At 35.4% G+C, this 23862-nt stretch overlaps 1 protein-coding gene across 9 annotated transcripts in view; it reads right to left on the bottom strand.

The window, feature by feature from the left end:
- PALS1 (protein associated with LIN7 1, MAGUK p55 family member) overlaps nucleotides 1–23862 on the bottom strand; it is a 105334-nt gene that overhangs the window by 21751 nt on the left and 59721 nt on the right. For all 9 annotated transcript variants that reach the window (XR_014242970.1, XR_014242971.1, XM_082386551.1 and 6 more), the window contains 5 exons: nucleotides 16475–16552; nucleotides 15757–15903; nucleotides 14406–14567; nucleotides 12489–12566; nucleotides 2524–2707 (listed from right to left, as the gene is read on the bottom strand). Coding sequence is in view for 7 of the 9 variants with exons in the window: in XM_082386551.1 (XP_082242677.1) it covers nucleotides 2524–2707; nucleotides 12489–12566; nucleotides 14406–14567; nucleotides 15757–15903; nucleotides 16475–16552 (649 nt within the window). In the remaining 2 variants the exon portion in view is untranslated. The remainder of the gene's footprint in view (nucleotides 1–2523; nucleotides 2708–12488; nucleotides 12567–14405; nucleotides 14568–15756; nucleotides 15904–16474; nucleotides 16553–23862) is intronic.

A 23862-nucleotide genomic window follows, 5' to 3' on the forward strand; every position in this document is an offset into this window, starting at 1 on the left:
CATCTACCTTAGAATCAAATGTATTTTTTTTTCTGAAGGATAAAAGTGGTTTTAGTTAGAAAATTCTGAATTAGAGTTCTACTTTTATATTTAATTTTTATATTTAATTCTTTCCATTTCAGGCCAGAGATTCTTAAAAATCAATAAGCAAATTCCATCTATGTCGGGATAATCTGTTGAACTTAGTGCATTTTATAAGAGCACAAGCAAAAACAGTATTGAGTTTGATATATATAAAAAGCATTAAAAGAAATCAAGTTATCTCCAGAGGCTGTATAGATTGTGTTTCTAGATAAAACAAGTAGCTATGACTATAGGGAAATTTTTAAGAGCATTAAATTTTTTAAAAAAGTATTTGACTTCAACAGATTTAGAAAAAAAGAACAAAATAATTTAAATAATTTACATATTAAAATGTTTTAAAACATTACAGTAATGTACTGCTATGGCACATTTTTATAGTACACACATATGTAGACTGTTTTTGAAATAGAAGCAGACATTAGTGGGAGATGGACATTATAACCTCTTAGAAATCCTTCTGACAGAAAACTGTCAAACTCAAACTAATGTGGGTCTATTTATTTGTCCTATAAAAAGACTTACAAATGATATCATTAAAATTTCCTTGATTTATCTATATATTTTCAGAAACTCAATGTAATCAATCAGTCAATAGATATTAGTTCTAAGTATTTATGGGCTAAAGCTGACATGGTGAAAGATATCAAATTGATATCTGGCACAAGCACTATGAACCATGATGGCTGCTCACTACCCCAGGATTCTAGAGGAATGCTCCTGTAACTGTTACTGTGAAGAATCAAGGGTATAGTATCATCCTCTGAACTTAATATAAGAAGCCCATTCCTCCTTCCTTGATATATGAGCCAGTATACACAGAATCTCCAGCTTTGGGGTTTTAAAGCAGATGATTTGTGGCTGTAACTTTATTATACACATAATGTATTACTTGTAGTCACATTCATTGTAAGCCAAATTCTATAGCCAAATCTGTTATGCTTAAAATCTTAAGGTTTAATAGGAGGTATAATCCCTAAAAAATGTTATAGGCAAAAGACAAAGTTTGGAAGTTTTTTTAAAAAAAAAAGAGCCTTAGAAGGTCTAATTCAGAAGCACCAGTTCTGGAAGAACTATTTTTAAAAACCACCTATTGGGCTTCCCTGGTGGCACAGTGGTTGAGAATCTGCCTGCCAATGCAGGGGACACGGGTTCGAGTCCTGGTCTGGGAAGATCCCACATGCCGCAGAGCAACAGGGCCCGTGAGCCACAACTACTGAGCCTGCGCGTCTGGAGCCTGTGCTCCGCAGCAACAGAGGCTGCGACAGTGAGAGGCCCGTGCACCGCGATGAAGAGTGGCCCCTGCTTGCCACAACTAGAGAAAGCCCTCGCACAGAAACGAAGACCCAACACAGCCATAAATAAATAAATTAAAAAAAAAACAAAAAAAAACCACCTATTTATTAATTTAGCAGATACTGCCGAAATTTAAAAGAATAAGTAAGATGTAGTCAGTGGCCTAGAAGTTTACAAACTGAGAATATACGGTACAAAGTACTGTAATAGACAATTCCATGTAAGTATTATAAAGTAGGGCACACACACACACAAAAATACATATTGTTTTAATGTATAATTAAAGTATTAACAGATATGCTTTAAAGTCAAATATGAAAGAGAAGCTTATCTCAGTGCCTTATACAGTGCTGATATAACAGTATTTTTTGAGTGAATAAGCTGATGAATTATCACTTTATTCCCATTTCATCATACTGTAAGTATTCCTTTGCCTTCACTAATATCTTATTATACTTTCCTTGGTTCTGTTTCCCTCATTCCACCATACCCACATCCTGGGAACTGCAGGAACAATCTGTAGGAAAAATTACATCTATACACTTCATTCCATTAAGCATCATCTTCACTCTTTAGAAGAAATATGTTCCCTTAATAATCTTAATGTCCAATGTGAGCTAAAGTTTTATTTTAGTATAGTCTAAATTAGAGTTTTCTTCAATGAAAAGTTGGGGGCATCCTATTTCCACCCTAAGATATCTTAGGAGAGATAAATTCAGTAGTCTTACTCTCCTGATTCCTTATAAAGTGATGCATCTTAACAAATTCCTATTTAGATATCAAGTTTGATGCCCCAGTTGATGATAATCTCTTCTTAACAGTATAAGTTTTGTTGCCTTGATGCTTTTGTTGTTCAATACAAGTTTTGTTGCCTTGAAAACAGGGTAGTCTCAATGTACCAACAGTGAATGTAGCACAACATGGGATTGGCTGACGAGATTATATCATAATTCCATTCTAAAGCCCAACAAAATGGTTAATTTATATTCAAGATACTTATGTTACAGACACAACATAAAAATCAATGACGTGAAAAAGTAATTACATCATTTTTTAAAAGGCATGAAAAAGTGAGTTTTCCTCTTTGAAGATTTGTATTTTAAATGTTTTTTTAAACTTTGTACTTTCTACTATACTGTCTCTTACCTGGAACAAGGCCAGCTAGAGGCTGATTATCTTCATCCCCTTCCCTGTAGGCTTGCCACCAGTTTGGATCTTCTTGACTGATTACATGAAGTATATCCCCTTTTTGAAAAGACAGACCTAACTCTCGACATGGAACATAAGGGTCATCTGAGGGGTCATAGTCAAAATGAGCCTTTACATGGATCTAAAAGATAAAAAGGGTAAAAGTAAAAACAACAATAATGAAATGGCAACACACAATATTCAGCATAAATATAATTAAAATGTTACATTTTTCATTAGTGCAAAGATATTATGAATTGAAAGAAGGGAGGTTAGCTTAGTAACTGCATTTTGGGAGCAGAATTTTCCCAGACTCATCTGTTTTCTTCAGTTAAGACAGTCCTGTTGATTGCAAACATGTACAGGAGTATGCAAAACACTGCACTGTTAGCTGCTAACAAGCTGAGGTGCTAAGGGGCCTCAAAGGTTTGATAGAAGCAGAAGGAATGTAATACAGACTCCCTCCCCTTCCATTCCTGACCTGTGAAAACAATGACTCTGCAGTAAGGTATGTAATTTCTAAACCACTACTACCAGGAAAGGTAGACTGTAAACCTCACCACATCTGTCATCTAAGCAGGTGAGTGTCAGTTTCCCTGGAGCCATCATCCCTTCTTGACCACACTGTCAGTGCGACTGTGCCTTAATCTCTTTCAGAGTTTCTTCTAAAGGGATATGTTCAGGTTCATAAATAATGACACCCTAAACTGCTAAAATTATCTAAATCAAGTTTATAATCATTCCTATTGTGTTCTATACATAGGCTTTATTACTAGTGGTACAAGTTAAAATTTTTGTTAATTGTGTTTTTGCATATCCAAAAACTGTTACGCTCTTAGCACTAAAGGTAAGAATTCACATGAACCTTACTGAAAGCTGTTATTTCCGATGCTGTTTTCTTCAATATACTTCTATAAGATAAACAAAGTATTCTTACTTCTTAGGAGGTATAAAGGAATTAATATTCTCTTTAACCCCTCTATCTGTACTTTTTATCCAAGCTGGTCAAATGGCATGTGGCATTTCCAAAATCTGTAAAAAGCCCATTTTCATCTAACAAAATCCTACACCTATTTTCAATGAGTTTTTCTGCCCCACATAGGTTATATTTTAGGTTTGGGTTCAGTGAGCCAGGTACTTGATTGACAGCCTAAGAATTTTATAATTCTGAGTCCTTTTCTATCCAATTGTTATTTGACTTTCCTTAAGCCTTTTACCCTAACCATAATTGAGGCCACCAATCATAAATACTGGTCTGCTTCAAAAACTATTTTATGAGAAAACACTATCTTTTTTCAGCTCCTGAAACACTTAAAAAATTGACTATTCTCAATCAATAATGAGACTATATGAAATTTGATAAAATACATTTTAAGTGATATATATATAATACATATCCCTCCATTATAATAACCAAGAATCCTCATGAAAGCAACAGTCTCTTTCAGAAATTTTGTTTGAAGGTATCTTTAGATAAAGAATACTGTATTTTTTAATTTCAGAAAAATATTTTACTGCTATAAATAGGAAACGAGGAAATCTAAGTCTCAATATACAAAGAGCAACACTGAAGTAAAGCAAGTGATTCAGTTAAAAATATAGAACTTAAATGCTAGTCTGCTTTTTGGGGGGTAGCTTTTCATTGATGTACTACGTTAAGTTCAAATAGTACACAAAATCCTAAATGTATAGCTCAATTAATTTTCATAAACAAAACAAACCTGTGTAACCAGCACCCAAATCAAGAACCAGAATATCACCAGCACCTCAGAAGCTCCGCCTCATGTTCCTTTCAGTCACTAGCCATGCTATGTCCTCCAAGGATAAACATCATCCTGATTTCTAGCATAGATTAGTTTTGTCCTCCAAGGGTAAACATCACCCTGATTTCTAGCATAGATTAGTTTCCCTGTATTTTACTTCATATAAATGGAATCACATAGTACACACTCTTGGATTAAGTATGTTTAAGATACCTCACTCAATTTAACAGTGTTCTGCTGCATTCCAACTGGAATGTGCCCTAAACAGCCTTATTCTTGATATGAAAAACAGACTTTTTAATAAAATCTTGAAAATTTTGTCAGTTAAAACCAAAAATGAATTTTAGAGAGTTATACAGGGTAGTAGTGAGTCAAAACAGTTGAGAGACTGGGTAAAAAGACTATACATACAATTTTGTAATCCTGGCATGAGAAGTCTCGAATCTATAGGATGATTAAAAAAAAAAAAATCTCTGCTTGAGTACCATCCCTGTTAATCAATAATGCTTCTACATCTGTTTAAATTGTTGCTTTTTAGTCAAACAATCTTGGCAATCTGAACATGAAATTATAGGCATCATTTATGGTGGTGGAGAGATCATTTTATTATCAGGCTTTTCAAAGATCCATGAAATCAGACTACTTGTCAGCCTGATTGATGATTTTATCAAATCACTTTCTGAAATCAATACCCAACATGTTGTTTTCAAACTGTTTTGCTCAGAACACCTGCTAGGATGTTTATTAAAAAACTGACTTCTTAACCACGTCTCAAACTTTCAGACTCTGTATTTTAATTAGGTTCCTTGGATAATTGTCACATACATGCTGTTTAAGATGTACCCTAAAATCTCAGGGAACTACTACCCTGAGGGAAACTAAATAGACCAGTGAGGACGCTGTACCTAAGTCTATGACCTTTGCCAGAGGCCAAACAAAATCACCCAGAGGTGCTTTTCTCCCTACTCTGCTTAGGTTTTACCTCTTGACTATTCAGATTTAGTTGGTTTGGAATGAGGCCCCTCTTTGTGCAGGCTGGGAAGAGGAGTAAAATTGAGAGCAAAGTTTATTTCATATCAGGGAAATTAACCATTTGACTCAGTAAAAGTCTGAGTATTGACTTGACATGTACTATGTGACTTCTATCTATATATAGGCATACCTTGTTTTATTGTGTTTCACTTTACTGCATTTTGCAGATACAGTGTGACTCACTTTACTGCAGTGGTCTGGAACAGAACCTGCAATATCTCTGAAGTATGCCTGTATTCCACTGCAATTTTGATCAGCTCTAGAAGTTATCTCTAGCAATCTTTCCTCTTCAGCTCTGTTAGTGGCTAATTTATTTCCTTGCCCAGTGTGACTCACTTTATTGCAGTGGTGTGGAACAGAACCTGCAGTATCTCTGAAGTATGCCTGTATTCCACTGCAATTCTTATCAGCTCTAGAAGTTATCTCCAGCAATCTTTCCTCTTCAGCTCTGTTAGTGGCTAATTTATTTCCTTTCCCATACAAAAGAAAACAGAGTCCTTTTTAAATGAAGGAGAGATGCCGACCCCTATAGGAAAGCTCCAGGGTTTAACAATGCTGTAGTATCAGTATGATGTATCTGACCAAAACAATGTTTGATTTCTAATCCAAACAAAATCATCTGTTTAAATTTTAAATTACAGGGCTGTTTAGACACAATTATCTTCCAGTCCAACATTTTTCTCCTCGCCCCTTTTTTTAAGCACATGTAAGCTATTCACATTTGAAGTCCTAATGATGGGAACACGGTAAAGGAATAATAATTCATTAATTTATTTACATCTTTCCTAAGGGATTCAATGCTCAAAAATAACTTTTCCTTGTAATTTTTATTTCTGTATTTCTTATTATACTAGATTTATCTCTAACTTTTAAAATTACTTATGGAAGAGAAAATAGTGAAAGTGTGTCTTATTTTGTCTTTGGCCTAAACTTTACCGTAAGGCAGATTATAAAACTAAGGGCAGCATCAAGAAAAGCCTTTGCAGTGTCAAGCAACAGTTTTCAAATTCCTTCTCCTCATCCTGAGATTCCTCCTCTCCGATGCCCATTCAAGAAGGAATATCTTTATTATTTGTTCTCTTCCATTTTTAACAGGAGAAATTTGGGATATCTGTGGGGCATCCAGTTAATGGTTAGTAGTAGTAGGCAGACAAAAATACGAGCCTTAGGGTAACAGCAAACTTAATAGAGCAACTGCCCTAACCTGAAAGGGAATGTCCATCTAATATACTGTACACTGAAATTTTCAATATTTTTTCATCTTCTGATAAAATATTTATAAAAATTTTATTGCATTATAAAATTCCAGATCTTCTTCCAAATGAGAAAAAATTAAGACGAAAATTATATTATACATTTTATACCTCTAAGAGAAAAGTAAGTATACTGGATGGCAGTGGTTCTCAACCTTTCCTTTCAACCCAGTTATCTTCATAGGCTATGAACAATCCTTAACTTATCATTGTCTAAAATCTGTAGAATTTTTTGCAAACAAATAAAGTACATATAAACAGACTGCTCCCCTGACCTGATTTCCCCACAATAAATACAACTATGGCCCAGATCTCTCCTTAGAATTCCAAAATGATATATTCTATTCTATGCATTCGATATCTCTACCTGAATGCCTCTCAGGTATCTCAAATCTATAAAATAAACCTTTGGATTTTTCTCCCCAAACCAGTTTTTCCTCCACATTTCCTGTTAGTAAGCACCACCACTATCCACCCAGTTGTTCGAGCATCCTTGCTTCTTCCCTATCCTTTACTCTCCACATTCATTACAAGGTCCTGCCATTTCTACTTCAGAACATAGCCTGATTCATATTCTCCACTGCCACTGCTATCATCGAAATTTAAAAGTCAACATCATACTTTATAATGGCTTTAGCAACAGTTTCCTAAATCTCCTTGCTTCCATTATTGGCTCTACTAATCCAATTTCCACCCAGCAGCCAGATGTGTTTTGTTTTTAAATACAAATCAGACCATGTTACTGTATTTGAAATGCAAACTCCCTGCCATGGCCAAGAAGACTTACTTGACCTGGCCCTATCTACCTCTCAAGCCTCATCTCTTAGAATTCCCTCCCCACCTTTCTACTCCCCTACTTTGCTCCATTCCTACAGGCTTTCCAAACACAAAGTTCTTTAGAAATTATACCTGAAAGCCCTTCTGGTAATTAACAGGCCTGGCTTCATCTCATTCTACAGGTCTCAGCTTCATGTTGCCTCCTCCAGGAGGCCTTTCCTGCCAACCTTATATAATCAATCCACCTCCTTTTATTCTCAGTGTTCATATTCTATTGATTTCCATCTTATCACTTACTGCAAACTATAATTAATGTCATGTTCATTATTATAAAGCTAGCACTTATTAGCACAGTGCCCTAGTACACAAAAGGGATCAAGTAGATATTCATTGTGAGGAAAAAAATTATTTGGGGCCCATAATATTTCAATTATTAATACCACTGGCCTAGTGGTTAATTCTATGGTTTGTATCCCTGAACTGTGATTTTAGTATCCTCCTAAGTCTTTAAATTCCCCTAAAACTACATCTTTCTCCCATACTCCCAGCCCAGACCCCCAAAATCAAGAGACTTCAGTCATGCTCCCAGCATTATTAGAGTTATCAAGTCTCCTACAGACAGAAGAGATCCTACCTCAATTTCAAATACTAAAGTCTCATAATATGCTTTTATTGTACTCATAATCCAGACTCACTATCATATCATATAGCTACTAACAGGTTAATTCACCCATAGTTACAATTTTCTATCATGGTATTGTAATTATTTTCTTTGGACTGATAATAAACAGTAATACAGAGACCTTCTAACATTTAGTAGCTTTGTGGGACAGTACCTGTTATATTACACAGCAGTTAAGAGCAAAAGTTCTGGAATAGGCATGGATTCTAGTCCTGGCTCAGTCACTCACCAATAGTGGGCTTGGGCAATTAACTTGACCTTTCTAATTCTAGTTGCAATGCTTGTTAAATGGGAATAATAAAGATAGCTATACTTAAAAGGGATACTATAAGGATTAAATGAGATAACACATGTAAAACAATTAGTATTGTGCCTGGCACAAAGTAAGTAATCATAATAACAGCTAACACTTACTGGACAACCAATAATCTCTGAATCTTCTAGTGCATATTCCATCACTAATAACTAGTGTGATCCCCTACATTTCAATTTACTCCTGTTTATATTTGGGCATTAGACTAGACGAAAAAAGTGCCTTCGGCTCAAATATTCTATTTCCTCCCTTCAATATTATTTCAATTATATTGTGAAATAATCTAAAGTTTTACACACTTCTCTGGGAACTCCAACTTTTCTTTTAGTCAATGCGGGAAGAAGGTAACTGCAGTTTAAACAATGCATATGTTTCCTCGGACAAATGTGCCAGTAACCTAGGAAGCTAAACTACAAAGGTGTCAAGACTTTTGTCCACTGCAATCAATGGATCAACCCCTGGCCGCTATGTGTGATACAAAAGAAACTTACCAAATAAGGGAGTACTTCTCCTGACACAGCTTAGTCTTGCCATTTGTAATGTTATAATTCAGCAAGTGATTATGATGGAGTTTCAGATAACACCTATTTTGTTATCTTAAATGCATGTTTCTTTCTAACATCACAAAACATACATCAGAAAGATAACCTTTTGTTGCTCTTACTAGATCCTGACCTGTACCATAATTATGCTTAATAAATTGGTTCTAATTAAACTCTAATATGAAAAAAGATATATGCACCCCAGTGTTCATAGCAGCACTATTTACAATAGCCAGGTCATGGAAGCAACCTAAATGTCCATCAACAGATGAATGGATAAAGAAGATGTGGTATATATACAATGGAATACTACTCAGCCATAAAAAAGAATGAAATAATGCCATTTGCAGCAACATGGATGGACCTAGAGATTATCATACTAAGTGAAGTCAGAAAGAGAAAGACAAGTGCCATATGGTATCACTTATATGTGAAATCTAAAATATGATACAAATGAACTTATTTACAAAACAGAAACAGACCCACAGAGGTAGAAAACAAACTTACGGTTACCAAAACAGAAAGGGGGTGGGGGAGGGATAAATTAGGAGTTTGGGATTAGCAGATACAAACTACTATATATAAAATAGTTAAACAACAAGGTCTTACTGAATAGCACAGGGAAAGATAATCAATATCCTGTAATAAACCATAATGAAAAACAATATGAAAAAGGATAGATATCTGAATCACTTTGCTGTACACCAGAAACTAACATAACATTGTAAATCAACTATACTTCAATTTTAAAAAATGGTTATTTCTTAAAATCACTAATCCCATATAAAATTATTCTGCATATGCCAAATAAAATTATGATATACTATCACTGTTTTCCTTGCGGAAATCTTCAATGTGAGCATTAATAATAGTAGTTCATTTCAAACCTGTTTAAGTTTGATAAAAACTTTACAAGAGATGTTGCAATTGAGAGTTCTTCTCAATGAAAGGAGGAAATGAAGGGGAAAAAAATATTGCACACCATTTCTATTTTGAAAACACCTCTACCCATCAAATGCTGTATTCTAAAAGGGATAAGCCTAGCATCTTTTCTTTTCCTTTCTCTCCCTTTCTTGTTAAAGTCATATAAGTAAGCAAATATTCCAACCTTCTTCTGTTGTGTCTCCTCACACTGCATAGCTACTTTTGAAGTTCAGGGCTTGTTCATAGGAGAGATATGTGGAAAAGAATAGTGCACTGAGAATAAGGCTGTTGAAATCCAAAGACAAACTATTTCCTCATTTCTCTTCCTACAAAGAACTTTAAACAGAAGGAAGGTTGCAAATGCAACATTGACTTCCATATGTTCCAATAAAGGGAAAAGATGGAACAATAGCCAAAATATAAAGCATAACTGTGATGAAATATTAAGAAAAAAATTAAACTGTGTTCCCTTTCAAATTGTTATGCTTGTACAAAAATTAAGAATAGTAACAGATGCAATACATCAGGCTACCATGTTAATCCAGCACACTGAAGTCTACGACTTTTTAACAGCTTTATTGAGATATAATTCATATGTTATACAAGTCACCCATGTGTACAGTTGGGTGGTTTTTAGTAAGTTTAGAGTCGTGCAACCACAAACAATTTTAGAACATTTTTATCAAAGCCCTACTGACTGGGAATCACTCTTATTCCCTCTTAAATCCCCACCCTTTCACCTAAGTAACTACTAATTTACTTTCTGTCTCTATGGACTTACCCATTCTGGACATTTTATATAAATGAACCCAATACACGGCCTTTTGTGAATGGCTTCTTTCACTTAGCATAACTTTTTCAAGGTTCATCCATGTTGTAGCATATATCAGTACTTTATTCCTTTTAACTGCCAAATAATATCCCATTCTATGGATATACCATATTTTGTTTTCCATTCATCAGCTGGCAAACATCTGAGTTGTTTCTGCCTTCTGGCTGCTATGAAAAATGCTGTTTTGAACATTCACGTACAAGTTTTTGAAAAGAGGTATGTCTTCAGTTCTCTTAGGATCTATACCTAGGAGTGGAATTGCTGGATCATATGGTAATGAAGTCTTTATGGTAATGAATTTTTTACTATAGCTAGAGTATTTAACATAAAGAGCAATATACATTCTAAATTAAGAGTTGTGCATACTTTGTAAAAAGCACTTTTTCCCACTACACTAAGCATATTTAAGTTAAATAAACCCACCTATTCTGACAGAAAAAGACAAAGTTGAACATTATAAGTCATAAAAATTCTGAAAAAGAAGTATTTTCTATTTTTTTTACTTTTCAGAGTTCACTAACTTTGAAATATTAATATGTCATATTTATTTAAATAAAATCTACTGAATTTACCTGTTTTTACTTGAGTGCAAGAAATATTTAGAGTGACATTTCTGATGCTCAAATGATAAACATCGCTGTGCATGTTTTTGTTTGAGGTTTTCAATTCCTTGGTATTAATGAGCTGAAAACTTATATCCACACAAAAACCTCCACAGGGGTGTTTGTTCATAACTACCAAAACTTGGAGGCAACCAAAATGTCCTTCAGTAGGTGTGTGGGTAAACTGTTGTATATCCAGACAATGGAATATTATTCAGTGCTAAGAAGAAAAGAGCTATCAAGCTATGAAAAGACATGGAGGACTTAAATGCTTACCCCTAGTGAAAAAAAGCCAATTTGAAAAGACTACATACTGTAAGATTCCAACTATATGACATTCTGGAAAAGGTAAACCATCGCAGTCAAGACAGTGTGGTTGCCATGGGTTGGGGGGAGGAAGTGATGAATCAGCAGAGCATAGAGGATTTTTAGGGCAGTGAAACTATTCTGTACGTTACGATGGTAGATATATGTAATTATACATTTGTCAAAACTCATAGGATGTACAACACCGAAATTGAATCCTAAAGTAAACTATGAACTTCGGGTAATAATGAAACCATCAATTCACCAATGTAACAGATACACCACTCTGGTGTAGCATGTTGATAGCAGGGGAGATTGTGCATGTGTGAGAGTGGGAATTACGTGGGAACTCTGTACTTTCTGCTCAATTTTGCTATGAACCTAAAACTACTCTTTTTTTAAATTTTTTTTTTTCTGGCTGCATTGGGTCTTTGTTGCTGCACGCAGCCTTTCTCTAGTTGTGGCAAGTGGGGGCTACTCTTCGTTGTAGTGCACGGGCTTCTCATTGCAGTGGCTTCTCTTCTTGCGAAGCACGGGCTCTAGGCGTGTGGGCTTCAGTAGTTGCAGCACACGGGGTCAGCAGTTGCAGCAGGCGGGCCCTAGAGCGTGTGGGCTTTAGTAGTTGTGGTGCGAAGGCTCAGTAGTTGTGGCTCGCGGGCTCTAGAGTTCATGCTCAGTAGTTGTGGCACACGGGCTTAATTGCTCCGTGGCATGTGGGATCTTCCCAGACCAGGGATTGAACCCGTGTCTCCTGCATTGGCAGGCAGATTCTTAACCACTGTGCCACCAGGGAAGTCCCCTAAAAATACTCTTAAAAAATCAAGTTTGTTAATTAAGAAAAAAAGTAAACAGTAGCCATCAGAAAATAAATAATGAACATTAAAAAAAATCACTTACTACTGTTTCCTTAGCAGGAGGAGGCTTGATCTGTTGACTGGGAATCAGAACAAATGTCAAAGTACCATGCATATCAGACTGTAACAGAAAAAGTACATTATTTTAAAAAGCTGTATTTATGAAAATCATTCCATGATCTTATGATCAATAGTCCCTAAACTGGACTATTCTGGAACCCCAAGGAGACTTAAAAAAAAAAATTGGAAAAGATGAATCCCATTTTATCAGGAAGCACAAATTATGCCTTTCACGGACTCCATTATAGAGCTACCCAGGAATATGACATTCTGCAATTTTGGTCCTCTCGTCCACTGGGAAAAGCCACTTAGCCCATAAGTCTTGGGTTTTTGTCTTCCATTAAGTTTAAGTTTAGGAAGATTCCACAGTAAAGGACTGGAAGATACTGCAGCACTTCTGGGTTATCTACTCTGACATACATCGATTTTAATACAGTAGAATTTAAAATAGTAATTTTACTAGGATTAGAAAAGCGATGCAAGTACACAAATATTCTTACTTCCCAGATGCTTTGTCTCTGTCATTCAATTTTATAACTGTATAGAGTCTTACTGCTAGGTTCTCTATTATTTTCCAGTACAGTCGGCCCTCCGTATTCATGGGGTCCATATCTGTGAATTCAACCAACCGTGGATGGAAAAAAATTCCAGAAAGTTCCAAAATGCAAAACTTGATTTTGCCACCTGCAAACAGCTATTTACTTAGCATTTACATTGTATTAGGTATTATAAATAATCTAGAGATTATTTAAAGTATACTGGGGGATGTACGTAGTTTATATGCAAAAACTATGCCACTTTATGTAAGGGACTTGAGCATCCATGGATTTTGGTATCCATGGGGGCCCTGGAACCAATCCCCCATGGATACCAAGGGACAACTGTACACCACTGCCCGCCTTGCTCAGCTACCTCCAGCCTAGACAGTAATCACACTTCTGGTCCTGAGATAGCAGGGAGCAGTACTCAATCTAGAGACAGCAGCCAGTAAAACAAGGGCTAAGAACAATGACCACTGGCACTTTGTGCTATCAAAGCAATGAATGGGACTGGGTGACAATAAGGATGTGAGCATGTTTTCTAGATTCTTCAGTAGATGTCAGCAGATAGGAGAGATTCTAATGTAACAACTCATATTAAGTAAATAAGAATATAAATCTGATTGATGGGGTATATAAGAAGTGATCATAAATTGCCCTCAAAAGTTGGCTCTAAATGGCCTCCTGATTATACCAACACTGTCTAACAGAACTTTCTATGATGACAGAATTCTGATCAGTGGACTGGAATTGCAGAATGTCATATTCCTATATCTACACCTTCAGATGATAGCCATTAGTAACATACTGCTTCTTGAGCATCTGAAATGCAGCTAGTAAGAATGAGGAACTGAATTTTAAGTTTTACTTAATTTAAATAGAAATAACTAGCACATGTAGCTAATGGTTATTATACTGAACAATGTAGATCTATACCACTGTTATTATCTAATATTGTTAAGGAAACAACAATCAATTGTAGGTAATGAAAAACCAAAATGAACATAAAAATCATGAGGGTGTGAACTTTGTTTTGTTACTGTTTCCCTAGCAGCTAGCACACAGTAGGCATTTAATACATATATTTTTGAATGAGTTATTATTAGTGATTTCAAAGGCGAATAAAATATACCTGGTAGTAATAAAGAAAAAAAATCAGTAGCACCTCCCCCCCCACAAGAATAAAATTCCACTAATAAATATTGTGGAAACAATTATATCATGGGAAAATTATGCTAGAAATTGTATAGAGATCTTAACAGTTATTTTTAAAATGCTCTTTAAATATTTTATTCTGAAGTCCAATAACAAAGGATGCTTTTGAGAGTCTATCAATTATTCTTCTACCTGGGGCAACTTACCAACAAGTCAAAAACCTCATTGACATCTTTCCCCCGAATTTCAATGCCATTGATCTCCAAAACTTCATCCCCTTCATGTAAGAGACCACTTTTTTCTGCAGCACCTCCTTTTACTATCCGACTAATGATGACAGAATCCATTTCATTACGAACTGTAGCACCCTTAAAAAAATTCAATAGCCAATATTTAAATAAAAATGCAATTTTTTTGTTCAACATTTCCTCATTTTTTAATTTTTATTTTTCTATTCAACAATTCTAGCTTTCAGTTATCTTGAGAAAAAATTTATTTACACAGCTAGAGTAATCATGGCAATTAGGTTTGAAAGCTGATCATTTCCCCCACATTTTTTGCTTCAGAAGCATTCCATTCGTTAAAATTCTAAAATCAGACTTTTGAAGCATACAACAGCATAAAAATGCACTTGCTCAAAAACAATGTGAAAGCCTAGAATCAAATTTGTTCTCTATATGCTGGATGCTATTCAAATGGTTATATTATATTTAGGTATAATTAGTGAACATGACTTGTAACTAAGTCTTTTTAAATTCAAAATATCATTAAGAGATGGATACTAATCTGGTTAATTATCAAAATGTTAAATATTACAGCTGCATCCAATTCACATTAAAATGTATTAAACATTAATACTTATTACACAAATTGGAAGTACAACTGAAATATATACACTCAAAAACTGGAAATATGAAATACAGAATAAAGCTTGAAAGTAGACAGTTTGTAACACTTTTCTCCTGAACTTTTATTTTAAAATTTTGTCATAACGTTCCCAATTTCTTTTTGTCTGGTGGGGAAACACCTAGTTACATAAAATGCCCTTTAATAAAATACAGTCCCTATTTCATGTACCACTGTGCAAGACAATTTGAGAACTCAGGATTCAAAAACATTTCTCTGAAAATAAAGAAAATTAAGTCAATGATAGCAGACTAACAGAAAAACGTTCTACATATAAAAACTACAAAATATTAACATTAAACAATGCATACTTCTAAGTATATGTGAAGTATGTAAGTAATTACATTGAATGAAAAGATCAGACTTCCAATGTTTTTATAAAAAGCTGGCAGACTAATGAAGCAGATTACTTGTCCCTTCTTTGTTCAACAATTACTTCACAAGCTATTATTTTCATCAAATTATGGGTGAGAAAAGATGAACAAATTTTTTCTCAGATGAATAAGGACTATGAGGAAGAACATAAAAGAATTCCAAAAAATTAGCCTCCAAAGAGAAAAACTACCAGAAATGTAAAGGGTCTTCAACTATCTGCCATACAGAAGACCCCTGTGTAGAAAGGATCATATATCAGACATGTGGGACACTTACCAATGGAATATCTCGAGCCTTTTCTATACGAACTATTTTTACAGTTTCTCCTCCATATTGGCCAATGCTTTCATAAACTCTCTCATCTGTAATGGGCTCCAGCTGCATTTCCTGCTCAGCAACCTTATCATGGGCCAGTAAAAGTGCCTGTTTCAAGGAAACCCATAGCATTTAAAGTAACAGCATGATTTATTTCTGTAGAGAGATTTTAAACTAATCATGTACATAGATAGTATCCTGATCATTAAACCTTTAAAAGAAGTGCTGTAATTAATTATATATTCAGATCTCTTTCCAAACTTTCCAAATGAAGTACAGATGCAACCCTGTATCTTTTACAGCTAATAATAACTAAAGATTTGTTAGGTATAATAGGGAATACTCTGGGATGAGTTATGAAAGTCTAAAATGCTTATTAAACTTCATAAAAAACAAAATTACCTCAAGGGTCCAACATCATAGATAATTAAAATTTATGGAAAAATATGACCAAAAAAGGGAGGGATTTGTAAAGAATAAGAAGTTGTTTCAAAGATAATGTGGTTAACTTTAACTACAAAAATATATAATCCAACAATAATTATTCTGTAGTGGGAGTTGTAAGCAATCAAAACAGGCTACATTAATATTTGAGGTCTCTTTTAGCCCAAGAGACTCTGATTCAAAGTGATTTTGGATGCTGGAAAACCACATATATGATGCTCTCTCCATTTTCTACCTGAATATGTGGAGCATTCAGCAAAGCAGTTAATTCTTGTCCTTCCTTCTGGTGGATTGCCTTCAAAACAGTTTGTACCTAAGAAACAAAGAATATTCTTCCTAGGTTATAGAAAATATCACCAGCATTTATAAAGATTCTTTTTTTTAAAAAAAGGTACGATTTAAAATTGTAAAAACTGGAAAACGGGTTCAAGATGGCAGAGTAGAAGGATGTGCGCCCGCTCCCTCTTCCGAGAGCACCAGGATCACAACTAACTGCTGAACAATCATTGACAGGAAGACACTGGAACTCACCAAAAAAGATACCCCACATCCAAAGACAAAGGAGAAGCCACAATGAGACGGCAGGAGGGGCACAATCACAATAAAATCAAATCCCAAAACTGCTAGGTGGGTGACTCACAAACTGGAGAACACTTATACCACACAAGTCCATCCACAAGAGTAAAGGTTCTGAGCCCCACGTCAGGCTTCCCAACCTGGGGGTACGGCAAAGGGAGGAGGAATTCCTACAGAATCAGACGTTGAAGGCTAGTGGGATTTGACTGCAGGACTTCAACAGGACTGGGGGAAAGAGAGACTCCACTCTTGGAGGGCACACACAAAGTACTGTGCCCATTGGGACCCAGGGGAAGGAGCAGTGACCCCATAAGAGACTGAACCAGACCTACCTGATAGTGTTGGAGGGTCTCCTGCAGAGGCGGGGGGTGGCTGTGGCTCACTGTGAGGACAAGGACACTGGCAGCAGAAGTTCTGGGAAGTACTCCTTGGCGTGAGCCCTCCCAGAGTCCGCCATTAGCCTGACCAAAGAGCCAGGTAGGCTCCAGTGCTGGGTCGCCTCAGGCCAAACAACCAACAGGGAGGGAACCCAGCCCCACCCATCAGCAGACAAGCAGATTAAAATTTTACTGAGCTCTGCACACCAGAGCAACACCCAGCTCTACCCACCACCAGTCCCTCCCATCAGGAAACTTGCACAAGCCTCTTAGATAGCCTCATCCACCAGAGGGCAGACAGCAGAAGCAAGAAGAACTACAATCCTACAATTTTGTTCCTGTGGAACAAAAACCACATTCACAGAAAGACAAGATGTAAAGGCAGAGGGCTATGTACCAGATGAAGGAACAAGATAAAACCCCAGAAAAACGACTAAATGAAGTGGAGATAGGCAAACTTCTGGAAAAAGAATTCAGAATAATGATAGTGAATATGATCCAGGACCTCAGAAGAAGAATGGAGGCAAAGATCTAAAAGATGCAAGAAATGTTTAACAAAGACCTAGAAGAACTAAAGAACAAACAGAGATGAACAATACAATAAGTGAAATGAAAAATACGCTAGAAGAAATCAATAGCAGAATAACTGAGGCAGAAGAACGGACAAACGACCTGGAAGACAGAATGGTGGAATTCACTGTTGCAGAACAGACTAAAGAAAAAAGAATGAAAAGAAATGAAGACAGCCTAAGACACCTCTGGGACAACATTAAACGCAATAACATTCGCATTATAGGGGTCCCAGAAGGAGAAGAGAGAGAGAAAGGACCCGAAAAAATATTTGAAGAGATTATAGTCGAAAACTTCCCTAACATGGGAAAGGAAATAGCCACTCTCCGGAAGCGCAGAGAGTCCCAGGAAGGATACACCCAAGGAGAAACATGCGAAGACACACAGTAATCAAATTCACAAAAATTAAAGACAAAGAAAAATTATTGAAAGCAACAAGGGAAAAACGACAAGTAACATACAAGGGAACTCCCATAAGGTTAACAGCTGATTTCTCACCAGAAACTCTGCAAGCCAGAACGGAGTAGGATGATATATTTAAAGTGATGAAAGGGAAGAACCTACAACGAAGATTACTCTACCCAGCAAGGATCTCATTCAGATTTGATGGAGAAATCAGAAGTTTTACAGACAAGCAAAAGCTAAGAGAATTCAGCACCACCCAACCAGCTCTACAACAAATGCTAAAGGAACTTCTCTAAGTGGGAAACACAAGAGAAGAAAAGGACCTACAAAAACAAACCCATAACAATTAAGACAATGGTAATAGGAACATACATATTCATAATTACCTTAAATGTGAACGGATTAAATGCTCCAACCAAAAGACACAGGCTTGCTGAATGGATACCAAAATAAGACCCATCTATATGCTGTCTACAAGAGACCCACTTCAGACCTAGGGACACATATGGACTGAAAGTGAGGGGATGGAAAAAGATATTCCACGCAAATGGAAATCAAAAGAAAGCTGGAGTAGCAATACTCATATCAGATAAAATAGACTTTAAAATAAAGAATGTTACAAGAGACAAGCAAGGACACTACATAATGATCAAGAGATCAATCCAAGAAGAAGATATAACAATTATAAATATATATGCATCCAACATAGGAGCACCTCAATACATAAGGCAACTGCTAACAGCTATAAAAGAGGAAATAGACAGTAACACAATAATAGTGGGGGAAGTTAACACCTCACTTACACCAATGGATAGATCATCCAAATAGAAAATTAATAAGGAAACACAAGCTTTAAATGACACAATAGACCAGATAGATTTCATTGACATTTATAGGACATTCCATCCAAAAACAGCAGATTACACTTTCTTCTCAACTGCACACAGAACATTCTCCAGGATAGATCACATCTTGGGTAACAAATCAAGCCTCAGTAAATTTAAGAAAACTGAAATCATATCAAGCATCTTTTCTGACCACAATGCTTTGAGATTAGAAATCAATTACAGGGAAAAAACCATAAAAAAAACACAAACACGTGGAGGCTAAACAATACATTAGTAAATAACCAAGAGATCACTGAAGAAATCAAAGAGGAAATCAAAAAATACCTAGAGACAAATGACAACAAAAACATGATGAACCAAAACCTATGGGATGCAGCAAAAGCAGTTCTAAGAGGGAAGTTTATAGCAATACAATCCCACCTCAAGAAAAAGAAAAATCTAAAGTAAACAATCTAACCTTACACCTACAGGAACTAGAGAAAGAAGAACAAACAAAACCCAAAGTTAGTAGAAGGAAAGAAGTCATAAAGATCACAGCAGAAATAAATGAAATAGAAACAAAGAAAATAATAGCAAGATCAATAAAACTAAAAGCTGGTTCTTTGAGAAGATAAACAAAATTGATAAACCATTAGCCACACTCATCAAGAAAAAGAGGGAGAGGACTCAAATCAATAAAATTAGAAATGAAAAAGGAGAAGTTACAACAGACACCGCAGAAATACAAAGCATCCTAAGAGACTACTACAAGCAACTCTATGCCAATAAAATGGACAACCTGGAAGAAATGGACAAACTTTTAGAAAGGTATAACCTTCCAAGACTGAACCAGGAAGAAATAGAAAATACGAACAGACCAATCACAAGTAATGAAATTGAAACTGTGATTAAAAATCTTCTAACAAACAAAAGTCCAGGACCAGATGGCTTCACAGGTGAATTCTATTAAACATTTAGAGAAGAGCTAACACCCATCCTTCTCAAACTCTCCCAAAAAATGCAGAGGAAGGAACACTTCCAAACTCATTCTATGAGGCCACCATCACCCTGATACCAAAACCAAAGATACTACAAAAAAAGAAAATCACAGACCAATATCACTGATGAATATAGATGCAAAAATCCTCAGAAAAATACTAGCAAACAGAATGCAACAACACATTAAAAGGATCATACACCATGATCAAGTGGGATTTATCCCAGGGATGCAAGGATTCTTCAATATACACAAATCAATCAATGTGATACACCATATTAACAAATTGAAGAAGAAAAACTATATGGTCATCTCAACAGATGCAGAAAAAGCTTTTGACAAAATTCAACACCCATTTATGATACAAACTCTCCAGAAAGTGTCCATAGAGGGAACCTACTTCAACATAATAAAGGCCATATACAACAAACCCGCAGCAAACATCATTCTCAATGGTGAAAACTGAAAGCATTTCCTCTAAGATCAGGAACAAGACAAGGATGTCCACTCTCGCCACTATTATTCAACATAGTTTTGGAAGTCCCAGCCACGGCAATCAGAGAAGAAAAAGAAATAAAAGGAATACAAATTGGAAAAGAAGAAGTAAAACTGTCACTGTTTGCAGATGACATGATACTATATATACAGAATCCTAAAGATGCCACCAGAAAACTTCTACAGCTAATCAATGAATTTGGTAAAGTTGCAGGATACAAAATTAATGCACAGAAATCTCTTGCATTCCTATACACGAATGATGAAAAATCTGAAAGAGAAATTAAGGAAACACTCCCATTTACCATTGCAACAAAAAGAATAAAATACCTAGGAATAAACCTACCTAGGGAGACAAAAGACCTGTATGCAGAAAACTATAAGACACTGCTGAAAGAAATTAAAGATGATACAAACAGATGGAGAGATATGCCATGTTCTTGGAAGAATCAATACTGTGAAAATGACTATACTACCCAAAGCAATCTACAGATTCAATGCAATCCCTATCAAATTACCAATGGCATTTTTTTACAGAACTAGAACAAAAAAATCCTAAAATTTGTATGGATACACAAAAGACCCCGAATAGCCAAAGCTGTTTGAGGGAAAAAAACGGAGCTGGAGGAATCAGACTCTTTGACTTCAGACTATACTACAAAGCTACAGTAATCAAGACAATATGGTACTGGCACAAAAACAGCAATACAGATCAATGGACCAGGATAGAAAGCCCAGAGATAAACTCACGCACCTATGGTCAACTAATCTATGACAAAGGAGGCAAGGATATACAGTGGAGAAAAGACAGTCTCTTCAATAAGTGGTGCTGGGAAAACTGGACAGCTACAGGTAAAAAAATGAAATTAGAACACTCCCTAACACCATACACAAAAAGAAACTCAAAATGGATTAGAGACCTAATTGTAAGACTGGACCCTAAAAAAACTCTTAGAGGAAAACAAAGGAAGAACACTCTTTGACATAAATCACAGCAAGATCTTTTTTGACCCACCTCCTAGAGTAATGGAAATAAAAACAAAAATAAACAAATGGGACCTAATGAAACTTCAAAGCTTTTGCACAGCAAAGGAAACTACAAACAAGATGAAAAGACAACCCTCAGAATGGGAGAAAATATTTGCAAACCAATCAACAGACAAAGGATTAATCTCCAAAATATATAAATAGCTCATGCAGCTCAATATTAAAAAAACAACCCAATCCAAAAATGGGCAGAAGAGCTAAATAGACATTTCTCCAAAGAAGACATACAGATGGCCAAGAGGCACATGAAAAGCTGCTCAACATCACTAATTATTAGAGAAATGCAAATCAAAACTACAACGAGGTATCAGTTCACACCAGTTAGAATGGGCATCATCAGAAAATCTACTAACAACAAATGCTGGAGAGGGTGTGGATAAAAGGGAACCCTCCTGCACTGTTGGTGGGAATGTAAATTGATAAAGCCACTAAGGAGAACAGTATGGAGGTTCCTTAAAAAACTAAAAATAGAACTACCATATGACCCAGCAATCCCCTACTGGGCATATACCCAGAGAAAACCATAATTCAAAAAGACACATGCATCCCAATGTTCACTGCAGCAGTATTTACAATAGCCAGGTCATGGAAGCAACCTAAATGCCCATCGACAGATGAATGGATAAAGAAGATGTGGTACATATATACAATGGATTACTCAGCCATAAAAAGGAACAAAATATGGTCATTTTTAGAGACGTGGATGGATCTAGAGACTGTCATACAGAGTGAAGTCAGAAAGAGAAAAACAAATATTGTATATAAACGCATATATGTGGAACCTAGAAAAATGGTACAGATGAACCAGTTTGCAGGGCAGAAATTGAGACACAAATGTAGAGAACAAACATATGGACACCAAGGGGGGAAAGTGGTGGTGGGGGGGGTGTGATGAATTGGGAGATTGGGATTGACATATATACACTAATATGTATAAAATGGATAACTAGTAAGAACCTGCTGTTTAAAAAAATAAATAAAATAAAAATTCAAAAAAAATTGTAAAAACTACTTGTAAGAAAGAAAAGCACTAAAGAGAATTATAACTTTAAAAAAGTATTTTTTTCTCACAGAGTTTTCAATCTTGTTACCTGATGGACAATAGCATTTTTATTTATGCCTATGAATGAGGTACTTCCTTCTTGAAAATTTCTGCAAACATACTATATAAAAGAGACTAATAATGATTATATAAGGGAAGAACTGTTCTAACAGTTATGTTGCTATTTTCTAGTGTTTTAATCATGTTTATGTAACTACATTTTAAATCAGAGATGACATTTTAAAGAGTTACAGACTAACAGATAAATTTATATGAGAGTAATGAAACAACCACCATACTACAGTGAATCACATTAAAGAATTTCCCCAAGCCAAGCAATTCTTGCACTCCTAGGATAAACTCCACATGAGTATGAAGAATTTTTTTTAGTCTTTGTTTCCTCACCTGTAAATTGGCACCTACAATGTAAGGTTCTTAAAAGATTGAGATAATCCACATAAACTGCTTAGCACACTACCTAGCACATAGTAAATTATTACCTTAATATATTTCTAGATGTGAGTTACTCACATTTTAAGATTTCTATATTAATGTCCATAAATTGGATTAGAGACTTGGTGAGCATAGTCATATACACTGGTTTACAGAACTACTGTTTTGAGTATCTATACTAATTCTAGCACAATGAGTTGGGAAATAGTCAACATTTATACATGAAAACAGTTTATTTAACATAAGACTTATATGTTCCTTAATGTTTTGATAGAGCTTGTAAAATTATCTGGGCCTGGTAGTTTATTTTAGGGGTGGATTTCCAACTTTCAATTTTATCTATAGTTACTACTTTTTTTGGTTATCTTTTCTTAAGTCACTTTTGGCAATTTACATTTTCTTACAAAAACCACCCACTTGACAGCACTTTCACATTTAGTGACATAAAGCTGCAATTATAATTTTTTACTCTCCTGTGTTTGCATCTATGCTTTTTTCTTTCCTAATGTTATTAGTATTTTTTCTTCATCTAACTTGTCAAAGGTTTCTCTATTTTCTTGTACTTGTCAAAAAACCAGCTTTTGATGTTAAATCTATTGTTCTTTCCATTTAAATAATTTAATTCTTTTTTTCTGCTTTAGTTTATTTCCCTTTTCAATTTCTAATCACTTGAGCTGTATGTTCCATCGAATTATTTTCCATCTTTTTTTCTACCATAAATATTTAAAGGTACAAATTTGCTCTGTGGACTAGTTTTCCTCAAAGATTATACTATATATGCTTTCATTATTAATACCTCTGATTTTCTTCCTTTCTCTACTTCCTAACTCGAGT

The sequence above is a fragment of the Balaenoptera borealis genome, assembly GCF_965194805.1.
Source record: "Balaenoptera borealis genome assembly, chromosome: 3".
Classification (NCBI taxonomy): Eukaryota; Metazoa; Chordata; class Mammalia; order Artiodactyla; family Balaenopteridae; genus Balaenoptera; species Balaenoptera borealis.